Here is a 13869-nt window from a genome sequence, read left to right on the forward strand (position 1 = left end):
AGGCACTGGGAGTGCAAACATTGCAAATACAGCTCTTCCTCAGTAACCAAATCCAACATATGACACACTACAACAAGTGGATCAGACATGGGGGAATGGAAAAGCAACCTGTGGTTCTACAGGGCACACAATCACATAAATTCATATATAGATCAAAGTTTTCTTGAAGAAAGTGAAATGAATCAAGTACAAGAAATCTCTGCTGTCACGTAAAAGCTGGTATGGAATAAATTAATTTGCTTCAGGACTGCTCTGGTCTGGCTCTGCTCTACCATGTGAGGCATGTACTTGTTGCAAAACAGCATAGCAAGGGAATCTATCTGTACTCAAGTACCTAATCTGAAAAGCCTGAAAGCTTCCAGTTTGATTGCAGCTGCTCTGCAAAATAGCAGCTTTGGTGGGAAACAATCAAGGCATTTGACTTATCAGCCTTGAGATTTGACAGTCAAGTCTTTTGGATCAGAACTTCAAAAAAAAGTTTTTTCTGATCATCTGTTAGATGATCAAGTAATTACATATCTAGTGGAATCCCTGCCTACAGGGGAAAAAAAAAACAGTCTGAAACCAAATATATTTTGCCTGATTTTAATTTTGTCTCCAAATATGATACATTATTTATAAGGCCACAAAAAGTAGTAAAGTAAGATTTTTCTGTGAGGTTTTTTTTTTTATTTCTAAGGAATTGAGTTATCAAATGAGATAGGAAACTTAAGGTTAAAAATATCGATTCTATATGAGAGAAAGACATGCATGGCTACTCAGGAAATCCTGCTGTAAGAAATTACCAAGGCCAGACTACCAGACACATGTCCGCTAATAGATTAAATCAATCCACCTTGGAAGCGCTCTTTCTCAAGGAACTGGGAACTTTCAAATCATCTCCTTCCCAATAATTCTAAATTCCTATTAGGTCAAGTAGCTCGAGCTTCTGGCCGGAAGGCAAGCTTTCAATCAGTTCTCGGCCTATTCTTCTTCCTGCTTCGGTGGACATAGCCTTTTGCCAGATCTTCAGCACCAATCCTCCTTGGAAAGAAACACAACATGACATTGGCAAATTAGCATGGAGCGCATGCAGCTCGCAGCGTACCAGGGACCAAGTGCGCGTCTGGCAACAAGCACTCCACACTCTGCTGGGGACAGAGAATTGTAGACAAAGCTGGAGCTTGCCGAGGGGGTGATAATTGCCTACAAATGTGCAGGGAGACGCAGAGCACTCATTCAGCTCAGGATCCTTTGTATTGAAAGACAACGGGGCTTGCTCCCGTGTCACCAGTGTTGCAGATCGAAATGATTGAAGATTTATGGGAGGGTCTTTGTCTGCTCTGGCGCGTAGCTCCGTGGTTTATGGAGCAGTGGCCTGGGAGTTATAGTCAGACCTGTCTCCATTTTCTCTCTAAAACTAAGTGTTCACTTTCTGCCAGCTAAGACATCAAGCTAAAGAAGGAAATGATCCAAATACTTAAGTCCAGGTGATAAGCAGTAGCTCTCTAGGACGTGTGGCTTGACCAACCCAGCCTAGCATCAGCACCGGTTTGCAGGATAGTCACTGCCTACTCCTCACCCCAGTGAGTGCTCACCTTTGGAGTGGATAGAGGGGAAATATGAGGGTAAAAATGTCTACTGTAAGAAGAATTTATTCTCCTCTTATCTGCTTTTGGGTAAAAAGTTGATCTGACAGTCTCTGGGTAGAAAATCTTTAGAAGCAGCACAACTCTCATTACAGCTCTTGCTGGACGAGCAGGGGCAACTGAACAATAATCAAACTCTGAATCAAGAAATCAAGTCTCACTCTGGGTTGGACAGGGTGCCATTCTAGGAGGAAGTAAGACCCTCTATCTGCTGTTGAAGTTTGCAGTACCAGTAGAGAACCCTGTCTCTCACAAGATGTATTTAAAAGCATCTACAAAAACAGTCTGTTTTGTCACCTGTGCTTTGTAGCACTAAGGTAGGGTCTTTTGGGTCCCTGCTGAAGCTGTGGATTTCGATGCAGTCAAATTTATTTTAAAGCTCCTTTTTCTGATCTGCAAATCAGTTACCAGGCTGAATTAGGTGGTAGCTGAATTCAAATCTCATTCCTTAGAGCAAAGTCAGGGAAATCTCTCCCCTGAAAAGCAAGGGATTTCAGCTATGGGATTCATTATGGCTGCACCTGCATGAAGCTTATCTCTCTATCTCCTTCCACTTACAATGTTCAGCATCCATACATCCTTCCCTCTCTCCCTGCAGGGCTTTCCTCACCTGGTGTGCTACCCTGGTGCTCTCGACCCTCCTTCCTGTCCTTCTGGTCATGCTTTTCCTTGCTGTGCTCCTCTCCTTTCCTGGAGGTATGTCAAGAAACCCTGAACTGTGTCATAGGCTGCCAAGCAAGCAATAGATCTGTTCAGACCCTTATTCAGATTCCTAAAATAATGCTGCATGAAAAATGTGAGGGAAGCACTCTGTGATGGGAAGATGCTCTTTTGTAGCACTGAATAGCTTTATTTCACATCTTTTTCAGCTTTAAATCCAACTGGAGAGAGAATTTTCAGTGAAATGTACGGATAGAAGAGGATCACAAGTGCCATAGCTAGGCATGCCAATTTTTCAGTGTATTTTTACATTCTATTTTAATTTAAAGATTCAAAATAACTTTGCTTCATAAAGGTCAAACAAAAATAGCCAGCCCAGAAGGATCTATGAAAGAACTGAATCCACTGGAGAGTGTAATTCTATGTTGCACCACTGGATGGTGATGTACGACTTATTTTGGTGAATACGATAAAGTCAGCATTGACTAAGGATAGTTTTGCTGGGACAGATCTCTGTTAAATCAAAGACCAAGAGAGAACCAAAAACTGAAACCAGAACACTTGTGGACACAAAAACTGTTGCTTATGATAATTTACTTTTTGTTTGTTTGTTCTTATTCAACTGGTATAATAATTTCATTTACAGTTATAATTGTTTCAGATTAAACTGGTGAAACACAAAAAACATCTCTGTTTTTAAAGTTCCTGTGAAAACTGGGAAAAGAGAGTAAGATTATCTGCTCCCATAATGTTTTGGGGTTTTTTCTCACTGAAATCCCTCATATTGTCAGTGTTATCCCACCAGCATTTGCTGTCTGGTGCATTGTTTGCTTATGGTTGTATTTTAATTGTTTTACTGTTAGTCTCTAAGATGTATACTACTTTATAGTAGTATACATCTTATAGACACTAACAATAAAACAATTACTCCTTAGTCTCTAAGATTTATACTACTTTATATCAAACATTCACTGTATTCATATGGAGAAAGGTATGTAGAGAGAACAAGATATTAATATCTATGGACAACAGACATCTGTAGGTCAAGGTCATACCTGTTATTTTATTTACTTTGTGAAGAGCTCTCAGTGACACCAGAACCTTATTTTGCCCTGGACTGAAGTCACTAATGGGTGGGAGAACATCCCCTTCAACAAGCATCCTCTGGGGCAGGAAAGCCTGGAAGTTGTTTGTGGTCAGTAAGTCTGTACTGAAGTGTGTGGCAGCAATGAAATCTACAGCATTAGCCCAGTCTTCACCAAAATTTGCTTCTGGATCAGAGAGATATTTTAAGCTGAAAGAGAAGAAAATAAAAAATGTGGCAAATAACTGAATTCTCCTGTAGAATACACTAGTTGATCATTTATCCCAAAGGTTTTTGTTCACTATAAAATCCTGAGTGGCCTAAGCACCACTGTGACTTGAAGCCTCCTTAAGTACTTTATACCCAATTTCTCCTGGCAACCCTGCCTCTTCCCAGATTAAACACAGCTCCTGAACCAGGCCCTGGCTCCCACAGGGCAACCAGCATCTCATTTTAAGCCCAGAGCCTGACTGGTCATCACAGTTTGGGCAGCCATCTCCCACTGGTCATCCCACACTCTGAGAGAGGGGAAGGAAGAGCAGAGCCTATGGAGTAGATGCCTAAGGTATGAGTGTGGCATTTCCATGGTCTCCTGTCGTGGGGAGGAAAGATGAATCTGACTCCATATTCTTAGAAGGCTAATTTATTATTTTATGATATGATATTATAGAATGCTATACTAAACTATACTAAAGAATAGAGAAAGGTTACAGACAGAAGGCTAAAAGATAATAATGAAAAACCCATGACCCTTCCAGAGTCCCGACACAGCTGGACCATGATTGGTCATTAAGTCAAAAAAATTCACATGAAACCAATCAAACAATGACCAGTTGATAAACAATCTCCAAACCACATTCCAAAGCAGCAAAACACAGGAGAAGCAAATCAGATAATTATCGTTTTCATTTTTCTCTGAGGCTTCTCATCTTCCCAGGAGAAGAAATCCTGGCAAAGGGATTTTTCAGAAAATATGACAGTGTCAGTACAAGGGCTCATGCAGACTTTGTTAGGATACCATCCTTCCAAAGAGGCCTGGAGGTGGAAAGATGCTCCATGGACACTGCTCTATTCCCCTTACCTGTCATGGAATTTGGGGAGTGCGTAAGCAATGGAGGAGGTGTGTGCCTTCCACATGAGGCCAAGGGCATCGTCCAGTTTGAAGGAGGAGAGGCTGGCAGAGCTGACAGCTTTGCGTTCTGTAGATAGCAGATACTGCAGCAACAGGGAGAAAAAGGGGCATAAAATGAGAGGGGAGGTTTAAACCCTTTTTTTTTTTATATGAGCACATACCTCGCAAAATAATAAGTTAAAGGAAATTGCATTTGTATAGTTAGTGATAGCTGCTGTTTTTCGACTTCAGCATTGCAAGGGTTTTATTCTTTTATTCGCATAATTTCGGTATTTGGTTACAAAAATTGAGTGAACTTTTGCATCTGAGTGCCATGGAATATTCAGTACTAAAGTAGGGGACTCCTTATTATCTTAAAAAACTTATCTATATTCTTTTAACCACAACTTTCTGAAGGTTTTCAGAAAAAGAAGAAAATTATCCTTGTTATCATTATAGTTATATGAGGAGTAGATATTTTACAATAACTTCTGAAACATGATGTATGGAAAAAATGTTCTTATGAAGACAGATCCAGTCTTAATCTTAAACAACTTCTTTCACTCGCAAGGGGGACTTACAGTTTAACATTCCTGCTCATTATCAGTTGACTACCAATAAAAAATATTGACTGCAGTAGTCTAGCTATAAAAAATAGCTATTAAATCTATGAAGTAAGAAATATTGTTATTTTTGGGATTAGACAACAGCAGAGTGAGAAGGAAAGAGAATAGGTGTACTTCTGAATGATGTTTCAGCATTTTTAAGTTTTAGATGTTTAAAGAAATAAACAAACCTTATAAAACCAACCAAAGGCCACTTTTTAAGAGCAGTGTTCCATCTCACAGGCTCATTTTGTATTGCTAAGATAAGCAGTATTGGAAGAATACAAATATAATTGAATACAAAACAGTGTCTTGGAACAGAGGCCAAAATACAGAACTGTCTCAAAAGAAGAGAAAAATTCTATAACTTTTAAAAATCCTGTCCTACTTATTTCTGACTCACTGTATGTTATGCTTTCCATTTTTCCTGCTTCATTTTTACATGAAGCTGCTATTGAAAACAAACTAAGCTCTCTGAATCTTAAAAAATGACAGTAATAATAGTTTTTAAAACTAATATTTTGGTATAATTTCTAAAAACATTTAAAAAAATTATTTACTTCAAAAAAGGCTTTCCAGTCATCCATGAGCTTGGGCATGCGAGACCAGCAGTCTTTAACGCTGTAACAGAAGTCATCTTTTTGCTCCCCTGGTGGCAATATTTCTATCTCATATGGCAGCTGCCCAAAGAGGCCAGCCTCCACTGCCCCCAGAAAGGGTATAATAGACAGATAGTAATTCATACCTGTAACAACAATTAAAAGACAGCAGGTGTTAATCACAAACGAATGAAAAATTCCCACATAAGAAAATGAGCTCTCTCCCACACCAAATGCAACTGTTTGAAATGCCACGAATACAACTGTGTTCAGCAGTGGAATATATGTACTGAAATGTAATAAAGATGACCCTTGTATTGATTTAGATATGATTTGTAGTGATCATTTATGCATTGTCCTTTAAGAGCCTTTTATGGGCTTCCACTGTGTTTTACTTTACAGGAAAGGAAAAAAGCTAATGGAAAAAAGTTAGACCTTGTAGGTTGTCATGGACAGGGCAAGAAAAGTCTCTCTAATGCTAATTGAAAACTAAGTACAGAAAGACTAAGGGGAATTCCACAAGTGTTGTTGCTATTAAAAAAACCTCTTCTATGTACCCTAGACCTATGAGAAAGGGAAATGTGATATTTTACTGGAAAATAATAATTTTGCTTCTAAAAAATATTTCACTCACTGAAAATTGCTTGATATTACCTCAGTTTATCTGTTTAGATCTATTTTATGATGATGGCTTTCTTTGGTCTGCTCCATAAGTTGGAGGAGTCAGACACAGAATGTAGGAAACTCAGGCTCAGTTCTCACTGGTGCCAAATCTTGTCCCGTGAGAGTGCCCACAGGGCTATTTGATATTCCTCTCTTGAGAGGAGAATCTGAAGTTCTCCTCTTAATTGTGTCCCCTTTGTAGAAATGAAGTTCAATAGTTTTGAGTGAAGAAAACCCTGGGGATCTGTTGTTCTCCCTCTTGGGTGGGCGCCTCTGAGCTGTTATGCCAAGAAGTCATTTGCCCATGCATGGTCTCAGGGACACGGACTGCACTGATGTTTTGTATGAAATCCCAGCAGTGAGGACCAAAATCATCAAAACCTGAACACCTACCATGTATCCATGTCCTACTAATGGGAAGCCATCGCTCCACCTTATGGTTGAAAATCACAAAACAAAATTCACAAAGAAGGAGTGTGTGTGTTGGCTGCAGTTCAGCAGGGACCGGGTCTGCACACCTTAGGAGCAGGGATACTGAGGGAACTCAGTGTATTGCTCTAAGCATGAGATGTTAATGAAGGACGGAGCAGCATGGAGGTGCTGTGGTCATGGTCTGTCAAAATTGACACAGATATGAAACAAAGGATGGAGCAACAGAGCGATGTTGTGGTTATGCTCCACTGAAAACATGCAGCTAGCAGGAACTAAGCCCAAGGAATGAACCCGACAGTAACCAGAAGCTGGCCTTTGCTTCATTAGCTCAAAAACACATCTTGCTTTTCTCTACATATACTAATGACTCAAGCACTACATCAACATGAAATGTCACCAACTGTAACTTAACCTTTTCTCTTCCCTCAAAGGAAGCAATATAAATCTAGCTAAAGTGGGGAGGGAGGTCAGAGAAGATTCCATCATAATCTGGGATCAGTCAACAGGCTGAACTTGTCTTCTTCCCCCAAAGGGATGCCTATTGGGTAAGAACCTCATTCTGTGCAAGCTAAATTATTATCTCTAGCCAGCTTTAATTGGTGATTAGAATTGGTCAATATATTGCTTCAAATTCATTTTTGCAATGTTACTGTCAACAGCAATCGCTGAACCTTAACCTGTCACAGTGTTCGATTATCAGTGTGTTTGTTAATAAAGTGTGTTATTCAGTACACTGTTTAGTGTGAGTCCTTGAAGGGCACTAAGGGAGGAGTGGCCAGAAGCAGATAACATGCTTGACAAAACTGGAAATATCTACCAACTCTAAGTAGGAACATTGTTGGTTTGTGACCCTACACGGGTTGGTCAAACCATGCTCTGAGTGGATTGTTTGGTGGGGTCCCCATAATGGGGCACTGACAGGCTGGTCAGGCACAAGGGTTTCAACTTCTCTGGGGGTGCTGATGGAGCAAATATAAAGGGTTATATATAAAGAGAAACTCATGTGACACAGTTCCTAAGTGTGGACCTGGTTGGGAATTCAGGAGGAAATGTCTGGCTAGTCAGAAGAGCAAAGGAAAACTCTCAAGTGATGAGAAGACAGTGTTTCACTGAGACTCATTGCTGAACTGGCTCTTGCTTCTTGTTCACTGTTTTCATGAGAAATATTTGAAAACTTGACCCACATCACAAGGTGCTTATATTCTTTTAAGTGTTCTTGCCTATATTATATATTTGCACCTGCTTGGGTGACTTAGAGGGCATAAAACAATGCAGGACAGGACTATACTGAATATTATTCTAGGCAAAGAGACTGATGTTCTTAAGCAGTTAGTATCCCATACACCCAAGGTATATTAAATGTGAGTTTCTGGTTTAAACTCATTCCTGGTTTCATGTGACTACTTGTGCTAGAGAGGGCTGCTCTGAAGGTCAGCTGAAAGCTTTCATATCCTCAGAACACTGAGATGTTTCCATGCAGTCTCAAAGACTCTTTGCATGCTCTTGCTTCAATAGGGTAAATCAAAGCTGAGTTTATACATTTTCTGGAGGCAACAAAATGGATATCAAGCAAACATGCAATATTTAGAAGTAAATGAAGAGCAGGAATTCAAACACTGAGAAAGTAAAAGTGGTAGATTCTATTCCAGGAAGGTCCCCTGCTTACAAAGGGCTGTGCAGCAACTCTTTTTACTTGACACTGTGTGGGACACCATCCCACAGAGCACTAGTGCTATCCAAACACAGAGAGGGAAAACCAAAACTGAAGTGAATGCCACAGTCAGTTTTCCCCTAGATTTACATTTTAAATTTTATCTATGCTTATGTCTTTGTTCACTTGAAGATATATACATTTAACTGCTGATTCACAGCCAGAAGCTTAATCCAAATGGCCCCTGAAGGAAAAACATTCCTGTGACAGGGAAGGGAGAGATCTGCTTGCTCAAACCTACTGCCAGGTCTGGGGAAAAGAGGAACTTACAACAGGGCATCAAGGATACTGAGGGAGCAAGGGACAGAAGTGATGGAGGGAAAATGTGTTAAGGGAAAAAGAACCAAGGATGGCATAAGAACCACAAAGATTCCTGCTTTATATTTTCTCACAAAGTTTTAGTTTGAAGTGCAAGCATCTGAACTGAAGAAATCTGCTCTGGACTAATTGTAAACTGCAAATATCTACAAATATTTACAAATATGTATACCTGTCAGGGTGTTTCCCACATATTTTCACATGAATATTTGCAGTATAAATATTTTTAAGGCTGCAAACTTGTTGGGGCTTTTTTCTCCTTCCTCAAGTAAGTATTCAAAATCAATTAACTTTCATTTACCCACTCACACTTAGGTGTCTTGCTGCAAGTTTGTGATGTAGAATTACATAGCACTGAAATTATAATGCAATAGAGAAGTCTGAGGGGAAGAAATATTTTCAGATGTCCTTCAAGGACACTAATTTATTTTGGAGAAGAACAGTGTGACAGCATATACTTACAGGACCACCAGCTTCTTACAGATTGGCACAGGAGCTCTCCATTTTCATAGCCACAGGAAGTCACACCAGAAGGATCTGCTAACCTGCCTAAATGAATCAAATGAAATAATTCGACAACTTCCCAAAATTTCACACAAGAAATCCCACTGAGATGAAAAAAAGATTAAGGAATAAAGCATGCAGATTTTTGGTTAGAGAAGCAAAACAATCACTGTTACTTTGCTTCATAAACTAATGTCCTAGAGTAGTTGAGTTTCTCATTGCATAGTAATTTGATTGTGTTTTACATTTTGAGCTATCCCTCACTGTAACTGTATTCTGTGCAGGACATCGCAGTATTTTTAGTGAGATTTAAATATACATTCACATGCAGACATGAGCACATGCATGGCTGAAGCATCATTTCTAATAGATGTAGGGCTGCTAGTTCAGGAGAGCTGCTCAACAAGCAAAATAGCACAAACTAAATGTACCAGTAATTGCCTCACCTAATTGGGTTGTGTGATACAGACTCACTTCCAGCTTAATCATGCAGACAAACGTAGCCTTACTGTGAAGCTAAGCATGCAAACGTTGCTGTAACTAATTAGCAAAGTTTGCAAGCATCTGTGCTGTACAAAACATGCAAGACATTTCGTAATTATTCATGAGAGAATATTTTACTTTGAGCACGTGGCATGAAGAAATAGCTTAAGTCCTAAAAGAATACCATACATGTACATTAAGTGTTGTCATGCTGTGTCAGGAAGTCTGCTTTAAGTGCATGGCATGCAATTACCACGGCCTTGTGCAATGACTTGAGCTATTCCAGAAGCTCCCAAACTGCCCTGCAGACCACTTGCTCTCTGACAAGTCAGCTGAATAATGGCAGCGTCATTTCTGCCAGATTAGAACTAAACCACATTACCAAACCAAATTTTTTGATACTTACACTCAAGAAGAAGAGATGATCATGAACAATGTGCATACAAATTATCCTAATTATTCTCCCTAGCTGACTGGGCAGAGCTTGTGCTTTGGGGCATGCTAGTTACTCAAACCTGTATCTTTCAGTAGCCAAGCACTGAGAACACGAACTTGCAATAATGAGGGTTGCAGTTCAACCCATTTTTTAAAATGAAGATTATAATTTTTAATATTTACAGAAAAATTTTTCAAAATTTTACTTCAACAGACTGTCAAAAACAGGCAGCAATAAATCACTCGTGTGCAAAGAGGATGAATGGGAAGGATAAAGGCTAAGAAGAAAAAGAAAAAATGTTGCAAAAGAATTGTACATGAGGCTAACAAATTATTGTTAGCCTTGGTGTTTCAGGAAAATGAAGATTTCCCAGGCAGTATCAGTGATAATTATAACATAGAAATTGGAACTGGAAGCATTAACTGCACTTACAGGTGTCCACACCATTTTTGTTGTCTCTGCTTCCTCCTATTCCCTGTGCTTAACACAATTGTTATTTCAGTCTCCAGGTCTACCCAAGCTAATCTGTATTGACAGTACCTCCCAGCTGTCTTATCGATAACTATGTGAAACCTCATCAGCAAGATTTCTCCACCCTTTTTTTTTGTTGTTGTTGTTTTGTTGTTGTTGTTTTTTGGGGTTTTTGTTGTTGTTGTTGTGGAAATGTTGTTACTGAAAGTGCTAAATGTAGATATTCTCATCTTGCTGATGAAGAACTCCTAGCACATCCTCCACTTAGCCCTATACTTCTTTTAGCAGCAGTTATCGCTAAATTCTCCCTCAGGTGTTCCTTTACCAGATTTGCAGTTCCCTTGTTCTGTAAAAGGGAGTAAATGCATTTATTCATTTCTTTTTGAAAAAAACCCCAACATATGTATGACAAAAGAAGATATCAAATTAGACTGAAACGATTTACCTTTGATTCACATAACCTGTGCTTTATCCCTTTGTCTATCTGGTTCCATGTCATTATTCTTTCCTCTATACTTATTCTGATGTCTTGTTTACTACTGATATAAGACAAATAAATATCTGTTCTTATCTCCTTTTTTCTTCTTCAGTACAGGCACAATCTTTCCTGCTCTTCAGACATACAATACCATGTGAATAATTCTTAAAGTTCTTGATCCTGGATTTGGACTTCTGTATATGAAGGGAGTATAGAGTCTATCCTGTTTCCTCAGTTTCTCTAGATAGGACCTTCAGTTTAGCTTTACCTCCCAAGTGACAATTTCTGCTTCCACAATCTCACTCCTAATAGCCATGCTGTCTCAAGATCCTTTTCTCTGCTGTAAATTTAGGCAAAATATTGATTTAATTTTATGTCCCTGAGTGGATTATCACAACTCTTCGCACCACTCTTATTAAGTAATAGCTTCATTTGTTCTTCATGGTTTATACAGAACCGTATCCATAAAAATATTCTCTCAGTAACATAGCTTTCAGGACAAGACAGAACTGTTAATTCAACAAATTTTGTAATATTTTCAAAGTTCTGTTGTCTTGCACCATGAACTCAAATCCTGCTTTTGTTTGCCCAAGCTTATTATGTTGATATACAAATGCTTCAGTCATTTATCACTAATCTATCACACTGCCTATCTGGATTAGGTTTAGCCCTTGCTAACCTCATTACTATATGCACCAGAATTATGTTATTCTTTCTCCCTTCCATTTATCTTTCAAATGCTCACTTTTTTTTTACTGTAAAACTACTTCCAACTATGTGATATTTCTCCTTTTAGTATTTTTTAAATCTTCTGGTCATGTGAATTAAAAAATTTATCTAAGTGTCAGTCCTATGACTCTTTAAGCAGGTGACAGGACATTACCTGTCTATGCAACCAGGGGCAAATGTTCCCTGACAAACTATGTCCCTTGTCTCTACTTGGAAGTTGTCACTACAAGAAGGCACATCCTCACTCTGTGGATGAGGCCATACTCCATAACTCCTCCTTTCCAGCAGGTCACCACTCAGCTGTAGCTGCTGCATCTTTGCCTCTGCCACACATTGGGTCAATTCTCCTGCTGTACCAGCCATCCCTTTCATCTGCTCTTCTTTTTGTATACATAAAGAAGGGAAAGAGGAAAAAGTTTGCCTAAACTCCAACCAAACTTGAGCTGTTTTCCAGCTAGTTTCCTGCTTGTATTTTGCATCCTATCTTGTTTCCCTCATTTTGACTTAGGAGTACATTTTCCATGAGGTGTGACTAAATGCTGGCAGCCTTCCTTCACCACCAGGTGCAGGATCTCCGTCTTCTCTCAAACCTTCAGTGTCACCCAAACCACCACCACATGTAACTATGGGTTACATCCAATAAAGAAAACAACAGGCAGTCAGATGCATTTGTTTACCCCTGATAAGATATTGTGGCCTTAGCCTTAAGGAACCTTTCACATGTGTTTCTGTGTCTGCTCCCCTGGCAGGGACAACAAGCAAACCAGAATGAGTGCCCCTAGACAACAACCAGCTTTTAGGGGATAAACCCTTAGAATGTGGACATAATTTAAAACAAAACAAAATAAAATAACCAAAAAAACCCCACAATCAAGCAAACAAAAAGAACCCCAACAAACAGAAAAAACTTCAATTTTTGTAAAAAACATTTAGAAAAAAATGTTTTTTACAAAAATTAATGTAAAAATTAATTACATTAATTTTAACATTTAGAATTAATTAATTCTAAAGGTTAAAAAACATTTAGAAATAAATATTTAGAAAATAAGGAGGCTACTTCTAAACAGATCATGAAGAATAAATGGAAACAAGTTCTCAGAGGGAGATGTGTCTTAGAACTAAAACTCAAATGACCTCTAGAAGCTTGTGACATTAACAAAAATAAAAATCTATTAGTTAACAATTTAAGAACATCATTATAGAATTCATGCCCTGAAATCTGTCTACATAAACTGAAGCAACTGGGAATGCCTTTCCAAATATTTTAGTTAGCTGAAATATTGTGGGCAATATTTCAGCTGAAATATACCACAAATCTGGATTCTGACCTCTTCCTATAAGGAATTTTAATAGCTATTTCTCAGCAAGGTAAGGGTGTTCACTCAGCATTTCTTTTTCAAGTTGGCATCTCTGTCAAAGTTTACACTGTCTGAGGCCATACTGTGCTTGTGGGGCAGAAACTTTGGAAAGGAAGCCTCTAAGCAGGTCTGGTAAACACTTTGCTAAGCCAGCATCTTAAGGAAATAATTCATACCTGTACGAAATTGCCACCCATGCTGCAATGGTAATCCCCAGAGAATATTGCCACTGTTTTGGGGTCCAAAGGCATCAAAATATTTGGCTGAAGCACTTAGCAAGCTCTTGTACACTCCCAGTCGATCTTGATAGTTCCAAGCACTGATAACAATTTTGTTGTCCTTTACTGGGAAATCTAGCAGGTTTCCAGGGGCCAGGTCCCACAGAGGGGGATAGAGATCTTCTCCAGTGACATCATTTTCACTCTGTGCCCTGGCAGGCAGAGGACTCAGGATGACAGTCACTACAAGAAGAGCACGTATGCCAAAGTGGGGCCACATTGTGAAGGCTTGTGACCCAGGTGATTGTGGCTGCAGGGCTTTTATTGCCAAAGGTGAGGGCTGGACAAAAAGGCTGACTCAGACACACAAGCCTTTGTCTC

General features: G+C 39.2%; 1 protein-coding gene across 1 annotated transcript; it reads right to left on the reverse strand.

The window, feature by feature from the left end:
• Positions 1 to 895: 895 nt before the first annotated feature.
• CUNH6orf58 (chromosome unknown C6orf58 homolog) lies at positions 896 to 13768 on the reverse strand. Its single transcript, XM_071429194.1, has 6 exons — positions 13447 to 13768; positions 9274 to 9360; positions 5649 to 5833; positions 4454 to 4587; positions 3344 to 3582; positions 896 to 1023 (listed from the first exon to the last, which is right to left on the reverse strand). The coding sequence occupies exons 1-6, from the start codon at positions 13766 to 13768 to the stop codon at positions 896 to 898; spliced, it is 1095 nt and encodes a 364-aa protein (XP_071285295.1).
• Positions 13769 to 13869: the final 101 nt, after the last annotated feature.

The sequence above is a fragment of the Agelaius tricolor genome, unplaced genomic scaffold, assembly GCF_023055355.1.
Source record: "Agelaius tricolor isolate 1412-34295 unplaced genomic scaffold, bAgeTri1.0.p SCAF_1, whole genome shotgun sequence".
Lineage (NCBI taxonomy): Eukaryota > Metazoa > Chordata > Aves > Passeriformes > Icteridae > Agelaius > Agelaius tricolor.